The sequence below is a fragment of the Diceros bicornis genome, chromosome 3 (assembly GCF_020826845.1).
Source record: "Diceros bicornis minor isolate mBicDic1 chromosome 3, mDicBic1.mat.cur, whole genome shotgun sequence".
NCBI classification, from domain to species: domain Eukaryota; kingdom Metazoa; phylum Chordata; class Mammalia; order Perissodactyla; family Rhinocerotidae; genus Diceros; species Diceros bicornis.
Genome location: NC_080742.1, coordinates 47,658,572 through 47,682,771, shown reverse-complemented (window position 1 = coordinate 47,682,771; position 24,200 = coordinate 47,658,572). Strand labels below are relative to the sequence as shown.

The window sequence follows — 24,200 nt, the reverse complement described above, 5'->3', positions numbered from 1 at the left end:
TGTTGATGCAAAAAAAGAAAAAAACCCAGACAAAAATCTTGACTGCAAGAGTAAGGAAGTCCTGTAAGGAAAAGGTTTGCACTTTCAACACAACAGAAGAACAGGGGAGCAAGAGGGAATGTGTTTCCTATTCCCCTTGAGGGGAGAAAATGCAAAGATGGCAGGCACAAGTTTTGTAGAAGCTGGTGTATCAGGTGGATAATTATATTGTATAATGAACTTTTTTCCCTTAAGAAAGTCATTGTACCACAGCAGAGGTATGAAACCATCTCAAAGTTGCTTTATCCAAAAGCAAGGTTGATGTTGGGTTGTGGAAACAATGTCTTTTTCGGGAGAAGAGTCTGTGGATGTTTGTAGTATCCAGTAAAAATCATGCAGATCTTCTCCAGCATGTTGCAGGGAATAGTTACAGGGGCCTTTTGCCTGCTGCTGGCCTTGGCCAAGGTCTATCATACTGCTCAGACTCTCCACCTCCACATGCATTAATGGAGGCAACTCCCAGTTTATTCCTCTAAGATTGGATGGGTGGATTTCACATTAAAAAAAAAAATTGGCTAGCTCTTTTGGAACATGTTGTAAACAGCTGTGGTTTTCCAAAGGGCAGGAATACATTTGTTCATTGTTCTCTTTCTCCCTTCTCACAGAATAAAGCCCTTTTCCACCAATTCAGTCTTAAGGAGAACTGGCTCCAGCACAGAGGAACTGTGACTGAAACAGAGGAAAGTAAGTATGATTTTAACGAGGGTTTGGGGTAGGTGGAGTCGCAGTTAATCACCGTCATTCTCCAGCATTAACACATCAGCCTGCCTTTAACCGTTTCCAGCTATTACACTCCTCTGACAAGCATGTTAGCATCAAAAATGATGGTTTTTCTTTTCTTGCTTTGGGCATTACAATTTTCTTGATCATATACTAGTGTCCCAGGGACCAAGGACATTTTTAATTTGGAAAATAAGGAAAAGAGTTTGCAAAGAGCCTCCCGCATTCTTGGGGAGAGGTGCAAAATTGCCCGGACAGGCAACTTTTTCCTCTTGGCTACCTTCTTCCTTGCTCTGTCAGCCCATTGCCTCTGACTAACTGGAAAGTCCACTAAAGCCAATGTGCAGGGCTTTGGTTGAGTCAGTCCCTGAGATGTAGAGAAGAAAATCTTGGAGAGAATAATGAAAGGAAGGGTGTGCAATGGAAATTCCTTCAAGGCAAGGCTGTGCCGGGCAGTGCCACACATCCAGCATGTCCCCAGTTAGTGTGCGTCAGCGCTTGAGAGAGCTTGTGACCCACCCGGAAGAGGGCTGCTGGGTCAGTACAAGGGAAAATACCTTTTTAGCACCCTGAAGGTGCTGACGTGCTTTTCTACGTTAATATTTTATAATGGAACAGGAAGTGGTTTCCTCCTGTTTGGAAGAAGATTGAGTCAAGTGCGGAGCTGGGAAGCACTTAACAGCAATTGTTCACACTATTGTTGACTTGGAGGCTCTCTCTCTTAACTCGCCTTTCTCAATGTGCTGAAATTCTACGTGTGAACCTTTAATAGTTGCTCAACTTCTTGAACACCTAACCAACAAAATATCACAGGGATGCTTCTTCTGTTATGTTGTGTTTGTATATAATGCTGCTCATCAATGGGACTCTTGTTATCATAATGTATAATCTATACCAAGTGAAAGAGCAAAGGAAATGACCTTACCTCCTAATTCCTTACTTGCTGACTTTCCTTGCCTATTTGTCTCACAGTTTAATTGTACAGTTTTTCAAGCTGAGTTTCGAAGAGTCTGAGTATTTCAAGATCCTGGCCTCTTCATTCATCAGTTTATTAAGCAAACTGTAAACTTTCCTCACATTTAGTGGTTTGTAGACTGGATCTTTGCCTTGCTCAAAATTCCATTTTTCTATGGGAGGAAAAAAGCCTTTTTGTCTCTCACGAGTCTGGTGACAACATATAAAACAACTATTTGTTAGATGCTATTGTTTTAGTGACACACCCAACCAAACCAAAAACAAAATACTGTCAATGCCTCCTGGTGGCGTGTTTACTTTGACATTTGTACATGTAAACTCATAGTTTGTTTTTGGCTTCATTTGCATTTCTCTGAAAACATTCCTGGGTTTATTTTTGTGGTGCTATTTAAATTGCATATGAAATTTCTCTAGGAGCTACACTACCTTTTTTGTTTTATTTTGAAATATAAAAGAGAAGAATATCTAAGTATATTATTGTCCTTCTGTCTTTTCTAAAGAAGCCAGTGGTTTATACGTTCAGAGCAGCTGATATAAGAAGCAGATGTGTCAGTTATCTCCATTGCTATTAAAACAGTTTCTGCTATCAAATCATAAAGAAAAATTTTTCTAGGACCCATTCACCCTGATAGTGATAATGTCCTAGTAATAATTATTAGTACTGCAGACAATAAAAAGGAAATTAAAAAGACTAGAAATGTGACCTCTATTTGGAAACTAAACTCACTGCCACCTTGATTCAAGGGGGTCATTCTGAAATGATCAAGAAGGCTGAACACAAAAACCACGGCAAAAGACAGATGTTTAGATAAGCTTATGAGAGTTCTAATAAAATGTGGTGTTCTTGACTGGACCAGGGTGACTGTCCAGAAATGGAGTGTGAAATAAAAATTTATGAGTTAGGCTTTTTAATATACTGCTTTGGGAGATCTCAGTAACCCTCAAAGAAGGGACTCAAAAATACAGTCCATGTTCCACAGATCCCACCCTGTTGTGGTCAGGCCATCTCCACCATGAGCGCACACTTGCATGATGTGGGTCTCTCGTTACAGTATGAGAAACCTAAGTACTACTCATGCTTGTTCACCAGCTTTGTAATGTCCCTATCTCAGGTATGCAAGCACACATTTATATGCATATGCCCTCAGGCGCCCATGTGTATACATAAATATGTAAATCCAGCTGTGTATGTTTTATATTAAAGAGAATAGTAAGGTGGATGCCTTGATTTGGAAAAGTCTGTATCTCGTGTCCACAGTTCTCTGTTTACTAACAATTCTTTTGCCTTGTGCAGTTTTTTGTCATGTGTATATAACAGAGCACTCCTATGTCAGTGTGAAGGCAAAAGTTTCCAGCACAGCCCAAGAGATCCTGAAAGTTGTGGCAGAAAAGATCCAGCATGCAGAAGAGGATCTGGCTCTGGTGGCTGTCACATTTTCTGGGGGTAAATTATTTTCTGTACTTGAATATTAATCTTTCACTGGATCTGCTCCAAAAGGAGAGAGTTGACATTTTTATGGAGTAAACGTGCAGCTCGTCCCTTCTGGGTCCGCAGCTGGGTGACCATAGTGACAATAAGAAGCCGCCTACCAGAGGTGTTTCCATGACAACAGTTGGGCACTGTTGGATTCTGGATTTCCTCCCCAAGAACTGCATAGAGAAGCATGCCGGTGTTTTGAAATATATTATACAGCTTTTCTTATTTTGTACTCTAGATAAGCCTTCTATTTTCATATTTAAATTAACTTGGGAAATTGTTAAGGATGAAATTACTTAAGGAAGAAAAAAGAAAGACAGGCTTGAACTAGTCATATTGCTGGCTGACAATTTAATACTTAAAGACTCCCTATTGAAGGAAATAAAAACTATACAATAAGCTCACAGTCACTGTTCCTTTAGGTGGCTGTGGGGAGTGAGGCCTGGTGATAGCTTTTCCTTCTGTTGGGGCTTATTTATCCTCAGAGAATGGTTTATTGTCTGTTTTGAATAAGATCACACAGATTACAAGCTGACACTATTGATCTACGTGACCTGAACAGACCCCCTCGTTTTCACTGGAGCCTGTCAGATCCCAAGGTTGCTGGCTTACGATCTTTATTTAATATCTCATTAACCCTGAGAAAAATACAAAGAAGGTGACTTAGCATCAGTAGTTGAAAAATGGGAGTGCTATGTGAACTAATCAACCAGAGATGGGGCAGGCAGGGGGAGGGGGAGCAGAAAGCCAGCATTCCTCTTACCCTTTGTTATCATTCTAGAGTCAGGAGGATACCTGATGTTAAAGCATCATGTGACAGAGTATTACTTCTATTGCTTTGTTACTCGGAGTCAGGTAAAATGGTCCTACAAGCTAGTCAATTACATATGCAGACAGATATAGCCCTTCTCCCGAGGCCTAACAAACAAGAGTCCATCCTCCATCTCTCAGGGCCCTAATTGTGCATCCATCAAAACATTGTCTAGAAAAAAAGAGCAAGAATTTGAGAAACATGTGGACTACAGGAATTTTAATCAGGGAGTGGTTGAATTTTTAATAAAGTATTTCAGATATTTCAGATAGATATGATACATGTGTATTATTTTTAATTTTAAGTGACGAAAAATGTTAAATGATTCTAAATAGTGTTAAGCTTCATCAAAAGCAACTTCTGTCACTCAAGACAGTACCATTACAGAGAGGAATCATTGGGTCCCCATTCAGACAGAAGGTGCTGGAGAAGGAAGGACCTTGAGTGAACTTGGTAGCACAACTGAGACCCATCTCCCTTGGAGGCAGAATCAGAGTCAGCCCATGCCCACACGTGAATCTGGAAATGAACGAGTGGCTCTTTATTATCCAATCTGTTTGATGGCTGTGAAATACCATTTTACACTCTATTAAATTAGATTCATCAGGGTGGGCCATGGCATTCTAATGTGTACACACTCACTGCTAATCATCACTAGAAATATCAACTTATCTCTTGCATTATCCCACAGTTTTGGAAATCTGCCATCATTTTCCATCAATTAGTAGTTTTCTCTGTTATGAACACTGCAGCTTATATCCCCCAAATAATAATCTTTTTATTAAGGAAAAAACCCAGAGCTTAATGTATTCCTTGTTCTACTTATGTAATTTCAATAAATAATTTTTTAAATGCTACTCCAAAATGAAATGACAATGAGATCTACTGTTATTTTCTTTTTGTCAAAAAAAGTTTAAAGATGTTGGCAATGTTGTAGGTTTTGTGGATTTTTCTAAAAATCTGATACTATTCCCCTTATAGCCTTCAGTGGTTTCTAGCTGTTGTATACCCTGTTTTTGGGTAGGTATATGTATGTAGTAACAGAAACCTACCCAGTTATTCAGAGCTTACCATTCTGTCAACTTTAATCTTTTATAGTATAGTGACAGACCTGAAAATAAGTAAAAAAAATTTCTTAGCAAATGTAAAAATTATTGTCAGAAAGCCTTGGCGTTTTATTCCATAGCAAGTATGGAGTAGCTCTCATAAAGTCAGATTTAAGGTATACATGGGCACACAGAGGGTTGCAAGAAATTGTAGCTAAACAAAGAGGGAGGGGTTGGAAGAACTTCAGAGCCCTGCCGTGTGGGACCATTTACTACACACATCAACAGCCCAACATGACAGTACTGTTGATCTTTATAATGCTGGGCCATAAAGGATATATTAGATTATCATTTATGTACTTACTCTGTATTAAGCAGAAATGTTCAAAACAAAATTTGGCATTTGAACTGATTAAGTTATCTAGAAAAAGATATGTGGAATGTTGCATTTCCCAGCCATGCTAGATAACTGAAGGGCTACCTTGGGAGAAGCTGATTATGTTACAGTGGAATTAACTTGGGTATTACTTTAGTCGATTTCCATCTGCCTTTTGTAGTTAGGAGTACATTTTTCTATGAAGAAAGCTATTGTGTTATAAGAGAGCTCCAGCTATGGTAGAAATATGGTCAGAGGATAGGAACAATTTGCAATAAGGGAAGTACATTGAAGAAGAATATATGAAAAATATTCAGCTTCACTAGTAATCTAGAAACACAAATAAACCGAGAATCTATTTTTCGTTTTAGCAAAATAGCAAACTTACCAAAAGGTAATGATCAGTGTTGAGCAGTGGACAAGTCCTTATTCTTATTTTTAGGAATTTGATGATTTGTTTTCTAAAAAATAAGAATTGGAAAGCAATTTGGCAGTTTGTATCAAAACCTTTGAAAATATTCATTCCCTTTGACCGAGTAATTCCACTGCTGGGAATCTATCTTAAGAAAATTATCTGTAAGCAGCCAAAGATTGATGCACAAGGATGTTGACTTCAGCAATATATATTATGGCTGCTATAATAATAGATCCCATTTATCAACCCCCTGTTATGTGCCAGGCCCGGTGCTAGTACTTAGCATATATTTTGCCATCTAATTTATGTGACCAAAAAAATTGGAAACCATGAAATATTCAACAATAGAGGAAAGAGTAAATGATGGTATAATGGACTGTTATGTAACCAATTAAACATGACATATAAATAATTTTGACAAGTGGGTAAGTGCTTATAAAATCAGAATGTAAAACCATATATGGAATAATTGCAAATATATATGTATATGTGTACCCATAATAATTATGAATGCATATGTATAAATAATAATTGTGACTATATGTATGTGTGTGTGCAGATATACACATACACATTTACATAAAGATCAGAACAAAAATATTCCCAAATATTACAGTGTTACCATCGTATGGTTTTCTTAGAGTGATGGGATTATGAGTGAAGTTTACTTTCTTCCCTAAACTGTTCTGTTATAAAGAATGACTAAGTATTATAAGAAAGAATCACAAGAGGGTTCCACTCTATGGATAATGACCAGTGATGTCCATAGTCCCACTGATGTCACTGTACAGAATACGTAGAACTGAATTAAATCTACTTTACATCCTATTTACCTTTTTTTTTTTTTTTTGGTGAGGAAGATTGGCCCTGAGCTAACATCTGTGCCAATCTTCCCCTATTTTGTATATGGGACGCTGCCACAACATGGCTTTATGAGCAGTGTGTATGTCCATGCCCGGGATCCAAACCTGTGAACCCCAGGATGCCAAAGTGGAGCACATGAACTTAACCACTACGCGACCAGGCTGGCTCACCTATTTACTTTTAAATATTTCTCTTTGGCAGATTTCACTCTTCTGATGTACCGTGTATGCCTACTGTTCTTTTTGTGTTTCTCATTACTCTTTTTTTTTTTAAAAAAGAAAAGCATGAACTTCAGCCAAATGACTTGGCCATCTCCAAATCCCTTGAAGCATCTGGTCGGATATATGTCTACCGGAAAGACCTGGCTGACACTTTGGTAAGGACCTTTAACCTTGTACTTGAAACACACACACGCTAATGTCAGACTCAAAGCATATTTTTGTATATTTTATAATGAATATTGGAAAAATATATTGAACTGTTTCTTCTTTTAACCAACAATACACTTGTCAAATAACACTACTTTTGCAAACCAAAGAAAGACCCATCTTGAGGAATTGTAAACCCTTCCTAAATTAAACCTGCTTCTTTCTGAGGCCCTGAAACAAGGGATTTAAGAGAAGTGACTCCATCACCCATCAAATCTTACACTTCCATTTCTCCTTTTTTGGTGGATATATGGAGATTAGGCTGAGAAGTGCACCCTGCGTGGATTTAGGGGGAGAGAGACTGTGCTCTTTGTTTCTGTCCATTTGGTGCACTTTGAGTGTACCATTCCCTCGAAGAAAGGGTGGATTATCAACCTTCCCTGCGTAAAATGGGCTCATAATGGTGAGACATCAGATGCTGCAGAAGAGTAAGAGTATGAAATGTAGAACCCACACTGTGTTATTTTCAATTCTAAATTTAAGAACATTTACATTTAAGTTGATGATTTGTTGCTGTTTTTCCTAAAAACCTCAGTCTTGGGCTTGCTTTCTGAGTGGTAGGATCAGGCCTCAGATCCATCACCCATAAAAAGCAGACTCTACCAGATGGTGATTATATCATCTGGACTCATGGCCTTAGTCTGTTTCATGGAGTCATCACTGGGATGGGTCTCTCCAGCTGGCTCCTGCTGTATATGTAATTGAGGGATGTATATACCACATGGGTTAACAAAACTGCTTATAATAAAAATATTTTATGTAAAATTATCTACAGGATATCAAGCTACCATAATAGTATCAGTGACTGTCATTTTTTACATTCCAGACACATATGTGCTGAGTAATTGACATGTACTATCTCATTTAACATTCCCAATAATCCTGTGGAATTCAGAGAGGCTGAGTAGCTTACTCTAGCCGCCTACAGTGCTAGGATTTCAGTCCAATTATATTTGACTCTGAAGCTCCTGCACATTCCTTTCATTTGTACATGATGTGGGAGAAAAGGAGATAGAGGAAAACCTTTTGTCTTACTTGGGCCTTTCAGTGCTGAGTGTCCTTCAGCAGGTCACAGCCCTGTGTCTGTACATGATGTAATTCCATCACTGAAACATGACAAACTGGATTATGCACAGCATCTTTGAGCAAATAATGAGATTGATTTGACTTGACCCCTCCCCATGAAGGAGGACAATGTCATATGTAACTGCTGTGGGCTCCCTGTGATGGAGGGAACCCACACTCTGTCTTCCACGCCCTCTTCCCCCCTGCCACGCACAGCTCCTCGTGCAGTTCCCTTGCATGCATCCCCAGAGCTCTCCTACCGCTGTGCAGGGCCAGCTTCGGAAGAACAGAAGGTGGGCCTGAGGCAATGTCTTAATGGAATAAATGGGTGCTATGAGGTATGTTCCAAGATGAGCCAGATGCCATCTTGCCCTCAAATGTTTCCCCCACCACCTTTGCACACCACCAAAAATTTCCCTGTTGGAATCATAGCTTTAGGTATTTCATCTCCCAAAGATTTCAGTTGAAATGGAACATTGAAAGGGAATGATAACAGGTGAAACCACTAGTACCCACTATACTTGCATATGGATTAATTGATCTTCTTGGAAAGCAGGAATTAGAGTCCTGAATGGGATAGACAAATATAAAGTGTTCCTTGGAGAGGGCGGTGGACAACCTTGAATAACCAGAGGGCAGTGCCAGGGTAAGGGGCACATTTAGAAAGTAGGAGGGATAAAAAGCCAAGTGAAAATACCCCTACACCTCCAAATTAGTAAGCAGAAATTTATGTTACTTCTCAACTCTTGGCTCTCCCTTGGAATGTCTGCGGTGCAGCGTGGTGTCCATCTGGTCCCAACCTACCCGGACCAACCCCAGAGAAACCGGGGCTTGTCCCCCACCTCAGCACCTCAGTATTTGCACGTGCATTTGTTCAGTCTGCCCTTGCTGCGCTCCCCGCTGTCTTCCACACTGGGGATCCAGGAACAGTTTGTGCCTTGACCTGCTCTGAAGAGAATCAAGTCTGTGGAAAAGCTCTGTGAAAGTCATCTGTCGTTTGCTTTTTTTTAAATTAGGAAATCTTTTTATAAATGTATAACTTCCAAAATGCAAATAATTTATTTCACAGTTTAAAAATAGATTAATATTTGGAATCTGAAATATTTCCTTTATCCTGCTATGTCATTTATTTTTGTAAAGTCCCATTCTTTTTTTTCCAAGTCATTAACTATTTTAACATCATTAACTATTCAAGGCCAACCCCTCAAATGGGAGAATTTATATTTGATTTAGAAAATATCAAATATCTTGGAAAGAGGTCAAATAACTTAAGAAATTTAACAATGAAGATAGATTTCAAGTTGTGGCTTTAATAATTTCATGCGAGATTTTAAGGAAATACTATTACCAAACTTATACCTATTTGTGTCGGGAAAGCAATAGATACTTAAAATAATCATCCCCCATAGGGTATAAATGAAGTAACTTTTATTTTTTATTTCTTGTTTAAATTTTTATCGCTTTCCACAGACATTTTAATAAAATTTGTAAATGTGTGTCTGGGATGAGACTTGCTAAACATATTTCCTGTAAAAGCCGTGTCTGTCTTTATTGAAGTGCATCATGACATTTCTTTTGTTTGTTTTTATACTAACCCTGCTGGCACATTAATTCTTACCAGAAGCCCAGTGATTTCAGGGCTTTTGCTTTCATTATGCTGTCTGCCAGGCAGTGTTTTATAATCAGATTTGTGCTTGCACGTACGTTGATGGGGAGGGGGCAGGCTAACTCAGTGAAGTATCATTGATCACATTCTGCTGTTTCCAAGGCTGTTTCCTAAATTGGCTGTAATTCACTGAAGGTGAACAGACCAGGAAAAATATTAAGTGCACTCAGACAAGATTACTTTTCTAATTTGGGCTTCTAGCACGTTTCTATGGCTAGCCAATTCAGTGCCAAACATTTGGAAATTACTGAGGATCCTTTTGCTTCTGTCGGTTTAGAACCCTCTTGCAGAAAATGAGGAATCACAGCAAAGGTCGATGAGGATTTTGGGAATGAACACTTGGGATCTTGCTCTGGAATTAATGAATTTTGATTGGAGTCTTTTCAATTCAATTCACGAGGTAAGTAAGGAGTGAAAAGATAAAATAAATGCTAGTGCTATTTTAGCTGTGAAGTCGTTTTGAAGACTATTTGTGTGACTAGGTTTTAAGAAGATCCATCATCTGGTGATATAGTTCTGCTTAGGATACCATGGCCCAAAAAAACATATTTTGGGACTTTAAATATATTGAAAGACTGACCCAGGGGCCGGCCCCGTGGCATAGTGGTTAAGTGCACGTGCTCTGCTTCGGCGACCCGGGTTTTGTGGGTTTGGACCGACAGACCACTTGTCAAGCCATGCTGTGGCAGCGTCCCATATAAAGTAGAGGAAGATGGGCACGGATGTTAGCCCAGGGCCAATCTTCCTCAGCAAAAAGAGGAGGATTGCCATCGGATGTTAGCTCAGGGCTGATCTTCCTCACCAAAAAAGAAAAAAAAAAGAAAGACTGACCCAAACTTAGGTAAATCAGAATACATGATCATGCTTTATTTGCTCCTAATACAGTCATATGTTTGTGTAAATGTAATATAAATATGCTCTATTTTTATATGTCTGAATACATCTGTGTTTGTCTATATATTTCTGTATTTATGAAGCCCTACTGGGGTTAAAGAGCCATTTTACATTTGATACCAATATTTTTATTTTTCCATGAAGTTTAGAGTAGTTATACAAGAATCATATTTACATACATACCTACACACACACACACATTCTTTTACTTAAGAACATACTATAAATTTAGACTATGCCATAAGACTTCAAGTACTTTCTTGAAAACTTTGAGATATATTTCAAATTTTTATGTCCATCAACCTCTCCCTTGAGGACAGCTTAAATGTTTATAAAACAATACATTAGGGGCAAAATGCTACTGACAATTAATAAATAAATTTAGCCGGTGGAAAGGCTCACAGGAATCAGGAGATGAAAAATGTGACAGCTCTGTGCAACCATATGTTGCATCTGCTTTGCCATGTAGTGAAATTTTCCATTATAAAACAACCTTTCCTTCTGAAGAAGGAACTCATGCCCAACTTAGGGACCCTTGAGCTTCACTTCATTTTGGAATGTGTTTTGAATGTCCTCATATTTTCTAATTAAAAAAATTTACAACATTGTATTCTAAATTTGAGTAAGTAGTGAATTCATTCAAGCTAAATGACTTGTGACTTTGGAAATGTTGATGGAGTGGGATGTGTCCCTGCTCATGCAGTGGGAGAATGTGAATTACTTCTGTAAAATACACAGTCACATGCACATCCCTCCATTTAAAAACAAATCTCGTCTATTGTTTTGCATATGATCAGTCTATATAAATAGTTACTGGTCTTACTGGATTTTGTAAATTTTGGAACTTGCCCTAATCTCATTCTCTTTCTATTTATGATTTGACATTATCTTGTATCAGTAGTTCTCAAAGAGTGGGTTCTCAGACCAGCATCATCAGCACCACCTGGGAACTTGTTAGAAATGCACATTTTTGGCCCCACCACAGACCTACTGAATCAAAAAATTTGGGGGGAGTGGGGCCCAGCAATCTGTGCTTTAACAGCCTCCAGGTGATCCTGATTCACACTAAAATATGAAAACTCTTGTCTAGAGAATCTACCAGTGAGAGTCTAATGTGTATCTTAATGAATAATAGTGATGTTCATTTCCACTTGTATTTGCCGATATAACGAGTTTGGGAAGTTTGGATTTGATTCAACCTGTGATTTAAACTTTAGAATGTCTTAGTATTTCATGTAAAGGCATCATCCTTACATTCTAAAAAATCACATTTATATAAGGATTCTAGGTGAACATTACTTAATGAAGCATCTCTAAAACTAAAGATAAATTTTATCCAATTTAATATATTGTTATTTATTATATTCTTATAACATATAATATGAGAGTGGCTTCCTGAAATAGGTCTTAAAAATGGACTGGCTTTTATATCAGCTTGACTTTGAATGTGCTAAAAATAAATGCTGGCATGACTACATTTTCTTTCAGCAAGAGCTGATCTACTTCACGTTCAGCAGACAAGGAAGTGGGGAGCACACCGTGAACCTCAGCCTTCTACTCCAGAGATGCAATGAAGTCCAGCTCTGGGTGGCCACAGAGATTCTGCTCTGCAGCCAGCTAGGCAAGCGAGTGCAGCTGGTGAAAAAATTCATCAAAATCGCCGCTCAGTGAGTTTCTGGTGGTGAAAAGTGCAATTTCTCTCCTCATCTTGAGAGAGTACATTTTTTTCCTTGCGATGATAAGAAGGGTTGGGATGTAAAAGTATAATATTGAGTTAAGTGACCAAATGATTGAAAAGGTCTGTTCTTGAATATTTATGTCTTTGCATTTGAAGTATTTATATTTTAAAGTAAATGTCAAAATACCAGACAAAAGCACTCTGCTCTGTGCTATAGAATTAATAAGCAGGCAGTGCACACATGCGCCATCCTGCAGCTAAATTACAATGTGGCCAGGTGAGCCCCAGTGGGCTAGGAAAACGGGGGAAGATGACATGAGGGGGTGAGAATCGTTGAAAATCAAGTGCATTCTAGGACTCTACTCTTGGCTCTTTGGGGCCCACAGTATGAACTTTGCAAACTGCTTAGCAGGCCCTGCATGGGCTGGTCCCACCTGAGTTCTGAGCCTCATCCACTGGGTGCACCCCATGCTGCAGCTGCTCTGAATGGCTATCTCTTTCCCGTGCACACCATCCTGCAAGCCTGGACATGTGCTGTTGGCTCTGCCAATAATGACCACTTCCACCCAGCAAATCACTGTCATTCTTTAAGACCTAGGTCAAATGTTGCTTCCTTCCTGAAGTCATTCCTGACTTTCAAATGCAGGGTAAACTACTCCCTGCCTCTGTTCCCCACCCCCTCCCTCTCTGCCCATACCCACATGCTTTTTTTCCTTTTTATTTTTTTAAATTTCTTTATTATATTTATTAAACTTATCTGTTTATATAGGATTCCTTCACTGGGCTCTGTTAGCCTCCAGAGGACAGGGATCAATTCTAATCAGTCATTGTACCTGGGGTGCCTGGTACCGAACTTGGTAAATAGCAGTCACTCAGTAAATGTTGGTTGAATGACATTTTAGTAGCTTGCTGGGAGCATCTCTTAAAATGCCAGGTTAGTATCCTGGGACTGCTCTTGGGACAGCGTCCTGACAGAAGCAGGCAGCATGAATCAAAATCTTTCCCAGTTCCTCTACCTCCCAGTCTTCCCATTTTATTTCTCCTTTGTCTTTCAAAGCAGTTTTTATATCACACAGTTTTGAGTACATGCCAGTGTAATATATTCAGGAAATACGTATTGATCACTCAGTATATGTGCAGATCCACACAAGGTACTGTGGGGAAATCAGATGGAGCCTACCCGTAATCCCTGTCTTGGAGGAGTTTGCAGTCTGCTGGTGTGCAGGGACACTTCTGTAATTCCAATGTCTAATGTGCATATAGAATGGGGGAGTACCCTATTATGAGAGGAAATTCTGTAGGGGGCTTTAGAGGAAGGGAAGTTCATATGCCAATGATGTGGGAAAGGAAGATTCAAAAAACATTTGTGAAGGAGGTAGCATTTGAGGTTATATTTGAATTCTGGGTGGAATTTGACAGGTAAGAATTTAAAAGGGCACACTCTCCATGGAGGTCAAACTCCCTGGAGGAGAGAAGCAGAGAAGCTCGTTGGAGGCACACAAGGAAAGGAACCCCATCCAGTTTGGAGCCAGTGGAGAGTATTTGTAAGAAAGTTGTGGGAGATCGATCTGCAAAGGAAGATGGGAGCAAATTATAAAGGACGTTAAATTTCAGATTGAAGAGGTTGGACTGAATTGAGAAGGCAGTAGTGATTCATGGGAAGTTTTTGTGCAGGAGACCCATATGATCAGTCATCCTTTAGGAATGTTGATCTGAAAGTAGCACATAGACTGAACTGTGAGTGAGGAGACCCCACAGTAGGATATTTTGTTTACTTAGGTGAGAGATGGTAGAAGTACCTGACCTGGTGTTTGTGTGATGGGGAATGGAAGGAGAGATAGATAACAGATATGCCTAAATCTTGGACTGCTTTTTTCGTGAATACTCCTTTTTTTGATTTGGCCAGTGCTTTCCATAGTAGTCTGTGAAATCCCTAAAGGTGAGGCTCTTTTGAATCAAAAACTTTCTTATAAATGCCAGTTACTTGGAGAAATGGGACATTAATGTCCAAAGGAGTAAAATGACACCACACAGCTTAGTTCCCAGCATAAGATTGTATCTGTCCTCAGGGAAATGAAATATATTCACATCGTCTCCATATGACCCCATGCTCTTGAATTATTTACTGTACTGGTCTCTGTCCCTAGCCCATGGAATAGAATGCCAACCGAAACATAAAGTTAAACTCCTCATAATCACAGTACTAGGAATAACCAAGGGAAAACAGTAATTTCCATGATCACGAAGTGTCTTCCCTGCCTAAGGCATCCTATTTGCATATTCATGTTTCTCTTTCTTCTCACCATCCCCACCCCCCACCTCTGTGGATTGAGTGGATTTTATTTCCTTACACAGACAAAGGAGTGTTTGCTAAACTGGAATGTTTTAGTGTCAGACAGTCTGTTCTTATCATAGAATGAATGAACCTTCATGACAGAGAATTCCAGACTGGAATGGTATCCGATATTTGTACTGTATCAATTTGTCTTCTAGGGAAATTGTGTCTATGTTAATTCCTTTTTTCTTTTTACAGATTCAGATTTTAGTTATATGTGTGTTTTTTTTTATGTTAAGTATGACTAAAAAAGACATCTGGACCAGGAAAATTGTTTATGGGGAGCTAAAAGATAAAAAGATGAGAATTCTATCTAAGATTCCATATAGGTAAATGATACTGAATAAAAAGAGGAATAATAAACCTTTTTATAATGACTAATAATAAAACCATTTCCCAAAAAGTCTTGTTTTCAACTCTAACAAATGCTATTTGAAAGGCTTGCTGTATACTAGGCATTTGGGAGACGGGCAGAATATAAGAATGAAATAGACATATACTCTAGCCTTAAAGAACCTAATGTCCCATGTGGAATGACAGAACCAGTGGGACCTCTATCATGTAGTAAGAGAGAGCCCCAACTGGGATGCTTCTGGCATAGGGATGGAGCAGTTCTCACTGACCATAAGAGCCTTGGCAGAGGACCTGGCACTTCAAATCATCAAGTCAAGAGATGGAGCTGACTCAAGTCTGTTCTGGCTGTTGTGAACTTTCAGCGGTGTCATGAGACAGAAAGTGTAGAAGGAGGGAAGTGAATGGCAGAAGGGAAGTAGAGTCTCAGTATTGATGCCTTTAGGCACCAATGATTCTCAAAAACAGGTGGATTTCTAGATCATAGACTAGGAAGTATCTTGTTTATTTCTTTATGGAATATACCAAGTGGAGTCCACCCAGGAGAAAGTTGGCAGAAACCAGATGAAGGGGCCAGTTAGACTCAGTTTCAGGTCCTCTTGCCTACCAGAGAACTGCAGGCAGGGTCAAAAAGCTGGGCAGGAAGATTATGAGAGGTCAGACCATGCCCAGTGGAGACTCAGCAGTGAAGGGCCTGCAGGACTGTGTTCACCCCAGATACTTTGGATACTAGGTGTGGAGGCAGCAGTGCCTTTCAGGTTCCACCGTTAATGGGAACAGAACTTCCAAAATGCTCCCAGGCATGACCCTCATTGCCTCGGAGCCCAGGCGCCGCCGTACTTGGGCAGTATCTCGTCCACAAGGCTGGCTCTAGGACCTGCCAGGGCACAGCCAGCTGTGTGTATTACTGTGTTAACAGCCCAAACCATTTTGCTTGTTCTGAACTAGATGCTCTTATACACAACCTGTGTGACTGGAAATCAGTATAGTTTAGGGGGACAGAAGTTTGTTATATGTGTCAAGGACCTCCTACAGTCATGATAGCTTTTGACCAATTATGTAATGACTGGAAGTCTAACTTAATTAAAATCATAAATACAGTAAAAATTTTTATATACAAAGGTATTCATTGTAGCATTCTATATTGGATTGAATTGTATTGAATTGAAAATAATTTAAATGTCAACAGTAGGGGAATGAGTAAACAAATTATGAAATATGTTTTTGATGAAGTGTTATATAGCTATTGATAATAGTGAAGAATTCATAATATATAATGTAACAGTGTATAACTGAAAAATCAGGATACAGAGTTATATATACACTGTTCCCAAATTCCATTTGAAACATTGATGGAGATGTCCTGAAAGAGATGGCATCTGAGGGAAGCTAAATTAACATAAACTGGGTACTTTTTATGCACCCGCCTAACTGCTAAGCACTTTCATATTTCTTCACATTTAGTTATCAAGTTAGGGTAATTTCTTAATGTTAAAGACTTGCCTCAGAGTTGTTTTCTAACGTGCCCCAGATAAAGGAGTGTCTGGAATTCATAGATAGTTCTGGAAGCCCAACCTTCCTCTACTATATTAATCCCCCTCAGCTGGCTTTGAAAATTAGTGGAATTTTGGCCAATTAAGTCGATGCACGATTGATGTTATACAAAACAGATAACGTTACAGAGTGAATGGAAGTCAACATGATCTTATTTTGCATTTTATTTGCTTTTTTCTTTAAATGAGAAATGTGAGACAGTATCCCATAATATATGCCATATTTTAAATATATACGTAATATAGTAGCTATTTTGTTGATAGCAAAGAAAATATGTCTAAATGTATTGGGAGGGGAAGCTTAGACCTGTGACGTGAGAGGATCTTGTCTGTCAAAAAATAAAGACAGCATACTGATTAAAGAGATGGGACGAGAGAGCTGTTACAATGAGAGTGTGGTATCTCTAAAGAAACATGAATTGAGGAGTTTTCAGTTGAAATTGTAAATGCATCCAAATAGATTTAAGAAGGAAGAATGTTTTGAAGTGTCCAGAGGGTGTCAAGAGCACAGATCTTTTCCTAAAGGTGAGGATGAACTGAAGTATTTAGAAGTGTTGCACTTGTGTTAGAAACAGTTGAGAGGAAACCACACTGCCACAGGGCCAGTCAAGGGCGTGTTGACTCTGGAGCAGAGTTCAGCCCTGCCCTAGAGGTCGAACTCTGTGGCCTAGGAGAGTCTTCTCAGGTTTATCTTTTGTGGTCATCTGGGGAAAAGATGTTGTCTCAAAGTGCCCTCTACTTTCTTTTATTCCATAGCTGCAAAGCCCAGAGAAACCTGAATTCTTTCTTTGCTATTGTGATGGGTCTCAATACTGCTTCTGTCAGCCGGCTGTCACAGACCTGGGAGGTGAGCCTTGGGGGTCCACATGGAGAAGGGAGGGGGGGGGCCAAAAAAAACTGGACAGGAAACATTCCAGCAAAAAGCCTTTATTTAAAATAAATTGATTTAAATGGTTTAAATAAGTACTATTAGGAAAAAATGTTAAAAATTAATGTGTCAAGTTGGTAGGGACTATTTTGGCCAAAGGTCTTCCAAATGGTTCTATAATATATATGCAAGATAAAAATTGTAATATGCTCCCCAGCTAGAATTAGTTTTCTGCTCTGCTCCCGTGGTAACGTGGTTCCGGTTCCACGTTGGTCCTTTCAAAAGCTCACCTGCGTGATGATGTGCGTCTAGAATCGGATTTGCTGAAATAATAATGAATTTAGGCTTCCAGGCCTCTCACTTGCAAGGCCTCTGGCAGTGTGTTCACATGAATGATGTATATCTTTATAAAATTTGCAAAAGTACAGTAATTTTGTATTCTTTTTCTTAAAAAGGGCCCACAAAATGTTGTAAGTTTCAGGCCTTCCGAATCCTGGCTCTGCCTCTGTCAGTGTTGTATGATGAAGGCTGTTTGGGTTCTGAGATGGAGAGGCCCACTCAAGTTAGCACAAGTTCTGAAACATGGACTCTAAGGGTATATGTGGGAAGAACTGAAACTGGGGTGTCCCTAAATTTAGCCAGACACAGATGTAGGGCTCTCTGCCTCTCCCGTGACCTCATCACCTTCTCTTTTTGGGCTTTTGTTTCTTTCTCTCTCCATTCCCTACTGACTGGCTACCTGGCTCCGAGTACCATTTCTCTCCCTCATCCTTTCTCTTTAACCATCAAGTTTTCTCCTTTATGGCTCCAGCTTGCATGTGGCTCACTGTGGTCTCCTTAGCCTCTCTCCAGCCCTGTCAGATTCAGCTCCTATCACTAACTGCTCCGTTCTCTTCCTGGTTCCCAGTTCAAACTCCTGCAAGAGAGAAGGTGATAGGCCAACTATTTTTTTCCTACACTAGATTTCAGCATAGGTCTCTGGGCAACTTGTGGATTCACTGTCTTTGTGTCCAGGGTCATACTCTGCTGGAATGCACTGTGGTGACCTGAGGGTCAGAGTCAGTGCTCCTTAAAGGAGTTCAAAAGAAAAGAAATGAAAGGCCTGCTCTGGTTAAGCAAACAAGCTGTGCAGGCACATCTTAAGATTAAAGGAGCTGGGCAACAATTGCCGCAATTGATCAGAGCAGGAAGAAAACAAATGGCTGTCAAGCATCAAGGGAGAGTGGAACTTGAATTAAACCTGGAAGAAAGCTTTGATTTGTAAAAATTAAGAGGAGAAGTAATTCAATTAAATTCCAACAGCATGCATTTCATGTGCATATTGACTGCCTACTATGTGCAGGGCACTGCATCAGCACTGTGGCAGATAGAAAATGGGTAGACAAATTAGAGCAGAGGGGGCCTTGATGAAGGAGGTCTTGAACCAATTCCAGTTGGACCGCAGAAGAGCAAGTGGTGGGACTCCTTCTGCCTCGGGGTAGCTGAGAAGCCCTGAACAGCAGGGCCTTAGAGGTTGAGTTGGGAGTTGCTGGGGGCATTGGGGAGAGGTATCCATCCCAGGCAGAGGTGACCACAGTATCTCTAGGCCTGGGTCTGACCATCCCAAGTAGGCAATATAGGAAAAGAAGTAGGTTTGAGGACCTAGAACAGAGGTCAGCAAACTTTTAGGGTAAAGGGCCAGACAGTAAATATCTTTAGGCTGTGCAGGCCATCTGGTCTCTATTGCAGTGACTCAACTCTGCCGTTGCAGTGCAAGAGCGGCCACAATGACTGTATAAACGCATGGGCATGGCGATGTGCCAGTCAAACTTTATTTACAAAAGCAGGTAGTGAGCCAGGTTTGGCCGATGGCTGACCCCTGGAGTAGAGCGGGTTGGCTTTAGATATGTTGAGTTTGAGGTGCCGTTGGGACACTCCTGTAGATAGTTCAACCGACTAAGATATGCAGCTCAGAGGACAATTGGAATCAGTCGCAGATGTTTACACTTTTTCTTTTCTTGTTTGATTTGTCCTGCAGTCATTAATACATGTGAGCCTGTGTGTGTAACAGTAGTTTCCAGACAGATTGAACTACCTGTTTGCTGTGATGAACTGAGTCCAGATTCAGAATTATCAAATTGAAAAGTCTGTTTCTAAATAATGTAAATGTCTAATTATTGTCGGGTTCGCCTCATTATTTTGATTTGTTTTGGAAACAGAAAATCCCAGAAGTATCTCCTAGAGCATTGTCATTAGTGTTAATAGTTGGAATTTGTTAAGCACCAGCCATGGACTCGACACTTTCTGTAAGTTGTCTCTATATCAGTGGGAGAGCTTGGAGACTCACACCAAACCCCACAGCTACAAAGGGGCAGAGTCAAAATTCAAATTCAGATTGGACTTATTACTAAGGCAGTATGAAAGGTATCCAGTTTTTCACTTAACACTGTTAAAGGCAGGCTGGAAAATTCCAGACCCTTCTTCCTTAGGCCTGGATTTTTATTTGGGAGGTTGGCATATGTTTCCATCCTCTGTCGTTTTACACGCCACCTGTTGATGTGACTGATCTTTACAATTCTACTCATTAGAGTGTAGGCTTTGTCATTTAGGGTTTTCATGGCCTTTCACTATTTAGCCCTCTGCTGTGAAACATAATTATATCATTTATACAGAAAATGTCAGCCAACGTTATTATTCCCCACTCAGCAAGACTATTTAGGAAGATAAGAGCATTCATCAAAGGTAGCATATGGAACTGAAATCCAAGTTTTTATTAAAAAATCACCAGTGTATCGCCCGTTAGAATGGCTATAATCACCAAGACAAAAAACAACAAATGTTGGAGAGGATGTGGAGAAACAGGAACCCTCATACACAGCTGGTGGGAATGCAAATTGGTGCAGCCTCTATGGAAAACGGTATGGAGATTCCTCAAAGAATTAAAAATAGAGATGCCCTATGATCCGGCCATCCCACTACTGGGAATCTATCCAACGAACCTGAAATCAACAATCCAAAGAGGCTTATGCACCCCTATGTTCATTGCAGCATTATTCACCATAGCCAAGAAGTGGAAGCAACCTAAGTGTCCCTCGACTGACGATTGGATTAAGAAAATGTGGTATATATATACAATGGAATACTACTCAGCCATAAAAAAAGACAAAATCATCCCATTTGCAACAACATGGATGGGCCTGGAGCATATTATGTTAAGTGAAATAAGCCAGAAAGAGAAAGACAAACACTGTATGATCTCACTCATATGTGGAATATAAACCAACACATGGACAGAGAAAACTGGACTGTGGTTACCAGGGGCAGTGGGGTTGGCGGGTGGGGAGTGGGCACAAGGGGTGAAGGGAGTCATATATATGGTGATGGACAAACAAAAATGCACAACCCAAAATTTGACAATGTTAGAAACCATTAAAACATCAATAAAAAATATATATATACTATTAAAAAAAAAATCACCAGTGTGTGGAACGTCTAACCAGCTAGATTCCTGAATCATATGGCTGTTATTTATTTTAAACTGTTTTTAGAAACATTCCCAAGGAATGTCCCATTAAGAGATGATGAAAATTGCATAATGAGAAGCAATCAGGGTAGAACCAGACGATAGAGGTATTTATGTTTGGAAATGTGACACATGTAAGCACAACTTAATGAAAATTCCCTTTAGTGCCTCTCAAAACATAACTGACTTTTTTGACCTTTTCTTTTTTGTTTTTTGTTTTTAGAAAATCCCTGGGAAGTTTAAGAAACTTTTCTCTGAACTTGAAAGTTTAACAGTAAGTAGTTGAGCCAAAGGAGACTTATTCTTCAAATGAATTGCTAGTGTCAGATTTCTTTCTAGATTTCAGTGGCCAGTCCCTGCACTCCACCGTGTCAGGTAGTTTAGACTAGTTCACTTGTATATGAAAAGGTAGCTTTGCTTCTTTTTTGTGTGTGTGTGTGTGTGTGTCTGTGTGAGGAAGATCAGCCCTGAGCTAACATCCATGCTAATCCCCCTCTTTTTGTTGAGGAAGACTGGCTCTGAGCTAACATCTATTGCCAATCCTCCTCCTTTTTTTTTTTCTTCCCCAAAGCCCCAGTAGACAGTTGTATGTCATAGTTGCACATCCTTCTATTTGCTGTATGTGGGACATGGCCTCAGCATGGCCGGAGAAGCAGTGCATCGATGCGTGCCTGGGATCCGAACCCAGGCCGCCAGTAGCGGAGCGAGCGCACTTAGCCGCTAAGCCATGGGGCCGGCCGCTAGCTTTGCTTCTTGTGGAGTGAAGTAAGTTGACAGTTAATGCTTCTTCCTCTCCATGAAAAAAGATAGTGAGAATGGTTCTTTTGATGTGATTTTCAGAAGGCAGATTTTTAAGTATAGTCCATTTCAAAGCCTATGAAATTAATTGGTATAAATTTATTGTGCAATCAGTGTGTTATGCCTTTTTTCTCCTTTTTGCCATTTCTTAGATTTAGATACAAAATACACAGTTTCTTTTCAAAATACGATAAAACAGTGTTCTCTTGTTTTCTCTGCATTGTCTGTGCATTATGAGGGCAGTTTTTCTTTGCAGTGTACCTAACAAAAGACTTTGGGGTTACCTCATGATAGAAATTATGTAGAGGAAATGGTACTTAAAGAACCTATTTGAGGAAAATAATAGGGCAGTCAAAAGGTGTCTCTCTTTTGCAGTCATCTGCCATTATTGTAAACCAATAACTTGACTTTCATTCATTGGCTAGATTTCCTGCCCTAATTTAGTGAGTTTATTCTCCTAGGAAACCTTTATCTACTTCGTTCTTAGGAAGAACCCCCGATATCTAAATCATGTTCAAATTGTATAGCAAAAGTGGATTTAGAATTGTTTCTATAGCACATTGATTTTTCCTTCTCTTTGTCATCTGCTTGGTTTGGCAGGATCCTTCCCTGAATCACAAAGCCTACAGAGATGCGTTCAAAAAGATGAAGCCACCCAAAATCCCTTTCATGCCCTTATTGCTTAAAGGTAACGATTTTTCTGTCTTTTGTGCTATGTAATTCCATATTCCATAAATTTATCACTCTAACTATAGAGGGCAAAAAAAGGACTCTCCGTTTATTTCTTTAAAGCAGATTTGACATTCAGACCTAATTGTGTTTGCTTGTGATTGTTTTTCAAATGCTCAGTTATTTCGGAGATGCCTAAAATACTTCATTGTACTTGAGCAGACATCAAAGCATTTTCACTTCACTCACAAAACTTGGCACTGGAAACTTTTGTATTTTTATTTTACTCTGCTTCTAAGCATTGTCTTCTTTTCTTGGAGTTTACAATCCACTTAATTCAACCAAGAATAAGACTGGCATAAAGAACCCAAATGGTTATCAATCATGCTCTGCGTTTGGAACCTAAATTTCAGAGGTACAGCCCACAGCCTGCTGCTGTGTGAGAACTACCTTTGGTCAACACAGCAGTACAGTGTATGAAAATCATTGGTAGAGATGTACCTCCTTCTCTCCAGGAGTGGAATCCATCTGGGAATATGACAGCTCCAAGTTAGTCCACAGACTTCTCTTCTGTCGAGCACCAAATAATTCATCGTGGAATGTGTTATTTTAATTTACTAATGAGATCCCAGTGGTCTCTTTCACACTAAGGGGATTAATGAAAGGGGAGTTCTTTTTAATCTGGCCTACACTCCTGACATTCAGTATATATCCTACATTTGTGCTTTCCAGGGAAAAGGGAATTGGTCATTTTTTTTGGCCATATTTTCATTCTTTCCAAGGGATTTTATAGGAATACTCTTTTATATAGCCTGTGCCCTATGGAGGCTTATAACTTCTGCTGGGTCAGGCCCCAGTGACTGAACCCATAAATGTGATTCTGGAAATGAGTTACCTAGGAGCTGAATTGCTGGTTGGCCTGGCCATCCTCCTCCCCCACCTACCCCCATCGCCGGCCCCACTGGCAATAGAGCTGATATTCCCTCTTCAGCTTCTCTCAAGAACAACCAGAGCCTGGAAAATTATTGAGTTGCTCTGCATCCCTGCAGGTCCTCGTTTAGTCTTCATCTAGCATAAAGCAAGAATCTGTGTGAAACAATAATATATTAGGACAATTGAGAGATGCACGGATGCTTCATTCAAGCTGAAAAGATTCTGCTAAATGTAAATGCATGAAATAAGGAGCATGGTAATGCCAAAATAACAATTTAAAAGTTCATTTGATTCTTCATATTTATTTCCCTTTAAGATAAGTTTATTCAGGGGGCCAGCCCCATGGCGCAGCAGTTAAGTGCACGCACTCGCTTCGGTGGCCCAGGGTTCGCAGGTTCGGATCCTGGGCGTGCACCGACACACTGCTTGTCAAGCCAAGCTATGGCGGCATCCGATATAAGGTAGAGGAAGATGGGCACGGATGTTAGCCCAAGGCCAATCCTCCTTAGCAAAAAAAAAAAGAGGAAGATTGGCCTCAGTTGTTAGCTCAGGGCTGATCTTCCTCACCAAAAAAAAAAAAAAAAGAAAGAAAGATGAGTTTATTCAGGTTTATAATTTTTATTTGCAAAATAAAACACCTGCAACTAGAGAGTAGGGGTGGCAGGTAGGAAGTAATGCTAGTAACACATTTAGAATCTAAATGATTCTAAAATCATTTAGACACAAATAGGAAAAAT

At 39.7% G+C, this 24,200-nt stretch overlaps 1 protein-coding gene across 2 annotated transcripts in view; it reads left to right on the top strand.

The window, feature by feature from the left end:
• Window positions 1-24,200, top strand: part of RAPGEF5 (Rap guanine nucleotide exchange factor 5) — a 221,499-nt gene that overhangs the window by 180,636 nt on the left and 16,663 nt on the right. For both annotated transcript variants that reach the window (XM_058527007.1, XM_058526996.1), the window contains exons 16-23: window positions 645-723; window positions 3,029-3,178; window positions 7,002-7,099; window positions 10,160-10,282; window positions 12,265-12,443; window positions 17,450-17,540; window positions 21,287-21,337; window positions 22,462-22,549. In XM_058527007.1, the coding sequence (XP_058382990.1) occupies window positions 645-723; window positions 3,029-3,178; window positions 7,002-7,099; window positions 10,160-10,282; window positions 12,265-12,443; window positions 17,450-17,540; window positions 21,287-21,337; window positions 22,462-22,549 (859 nt within the window). The remainder of the gene's footprint in view (window positions 1-644; window positions 724-3,028; window positions 3,179-7,001; window positions 7,100-10,159; window positions 10,283-12,264; window positions 12,444-17,449; window positions 17,541-21,286; window positions 21,338-22,461; window positions 22,550-24,200) is intronic.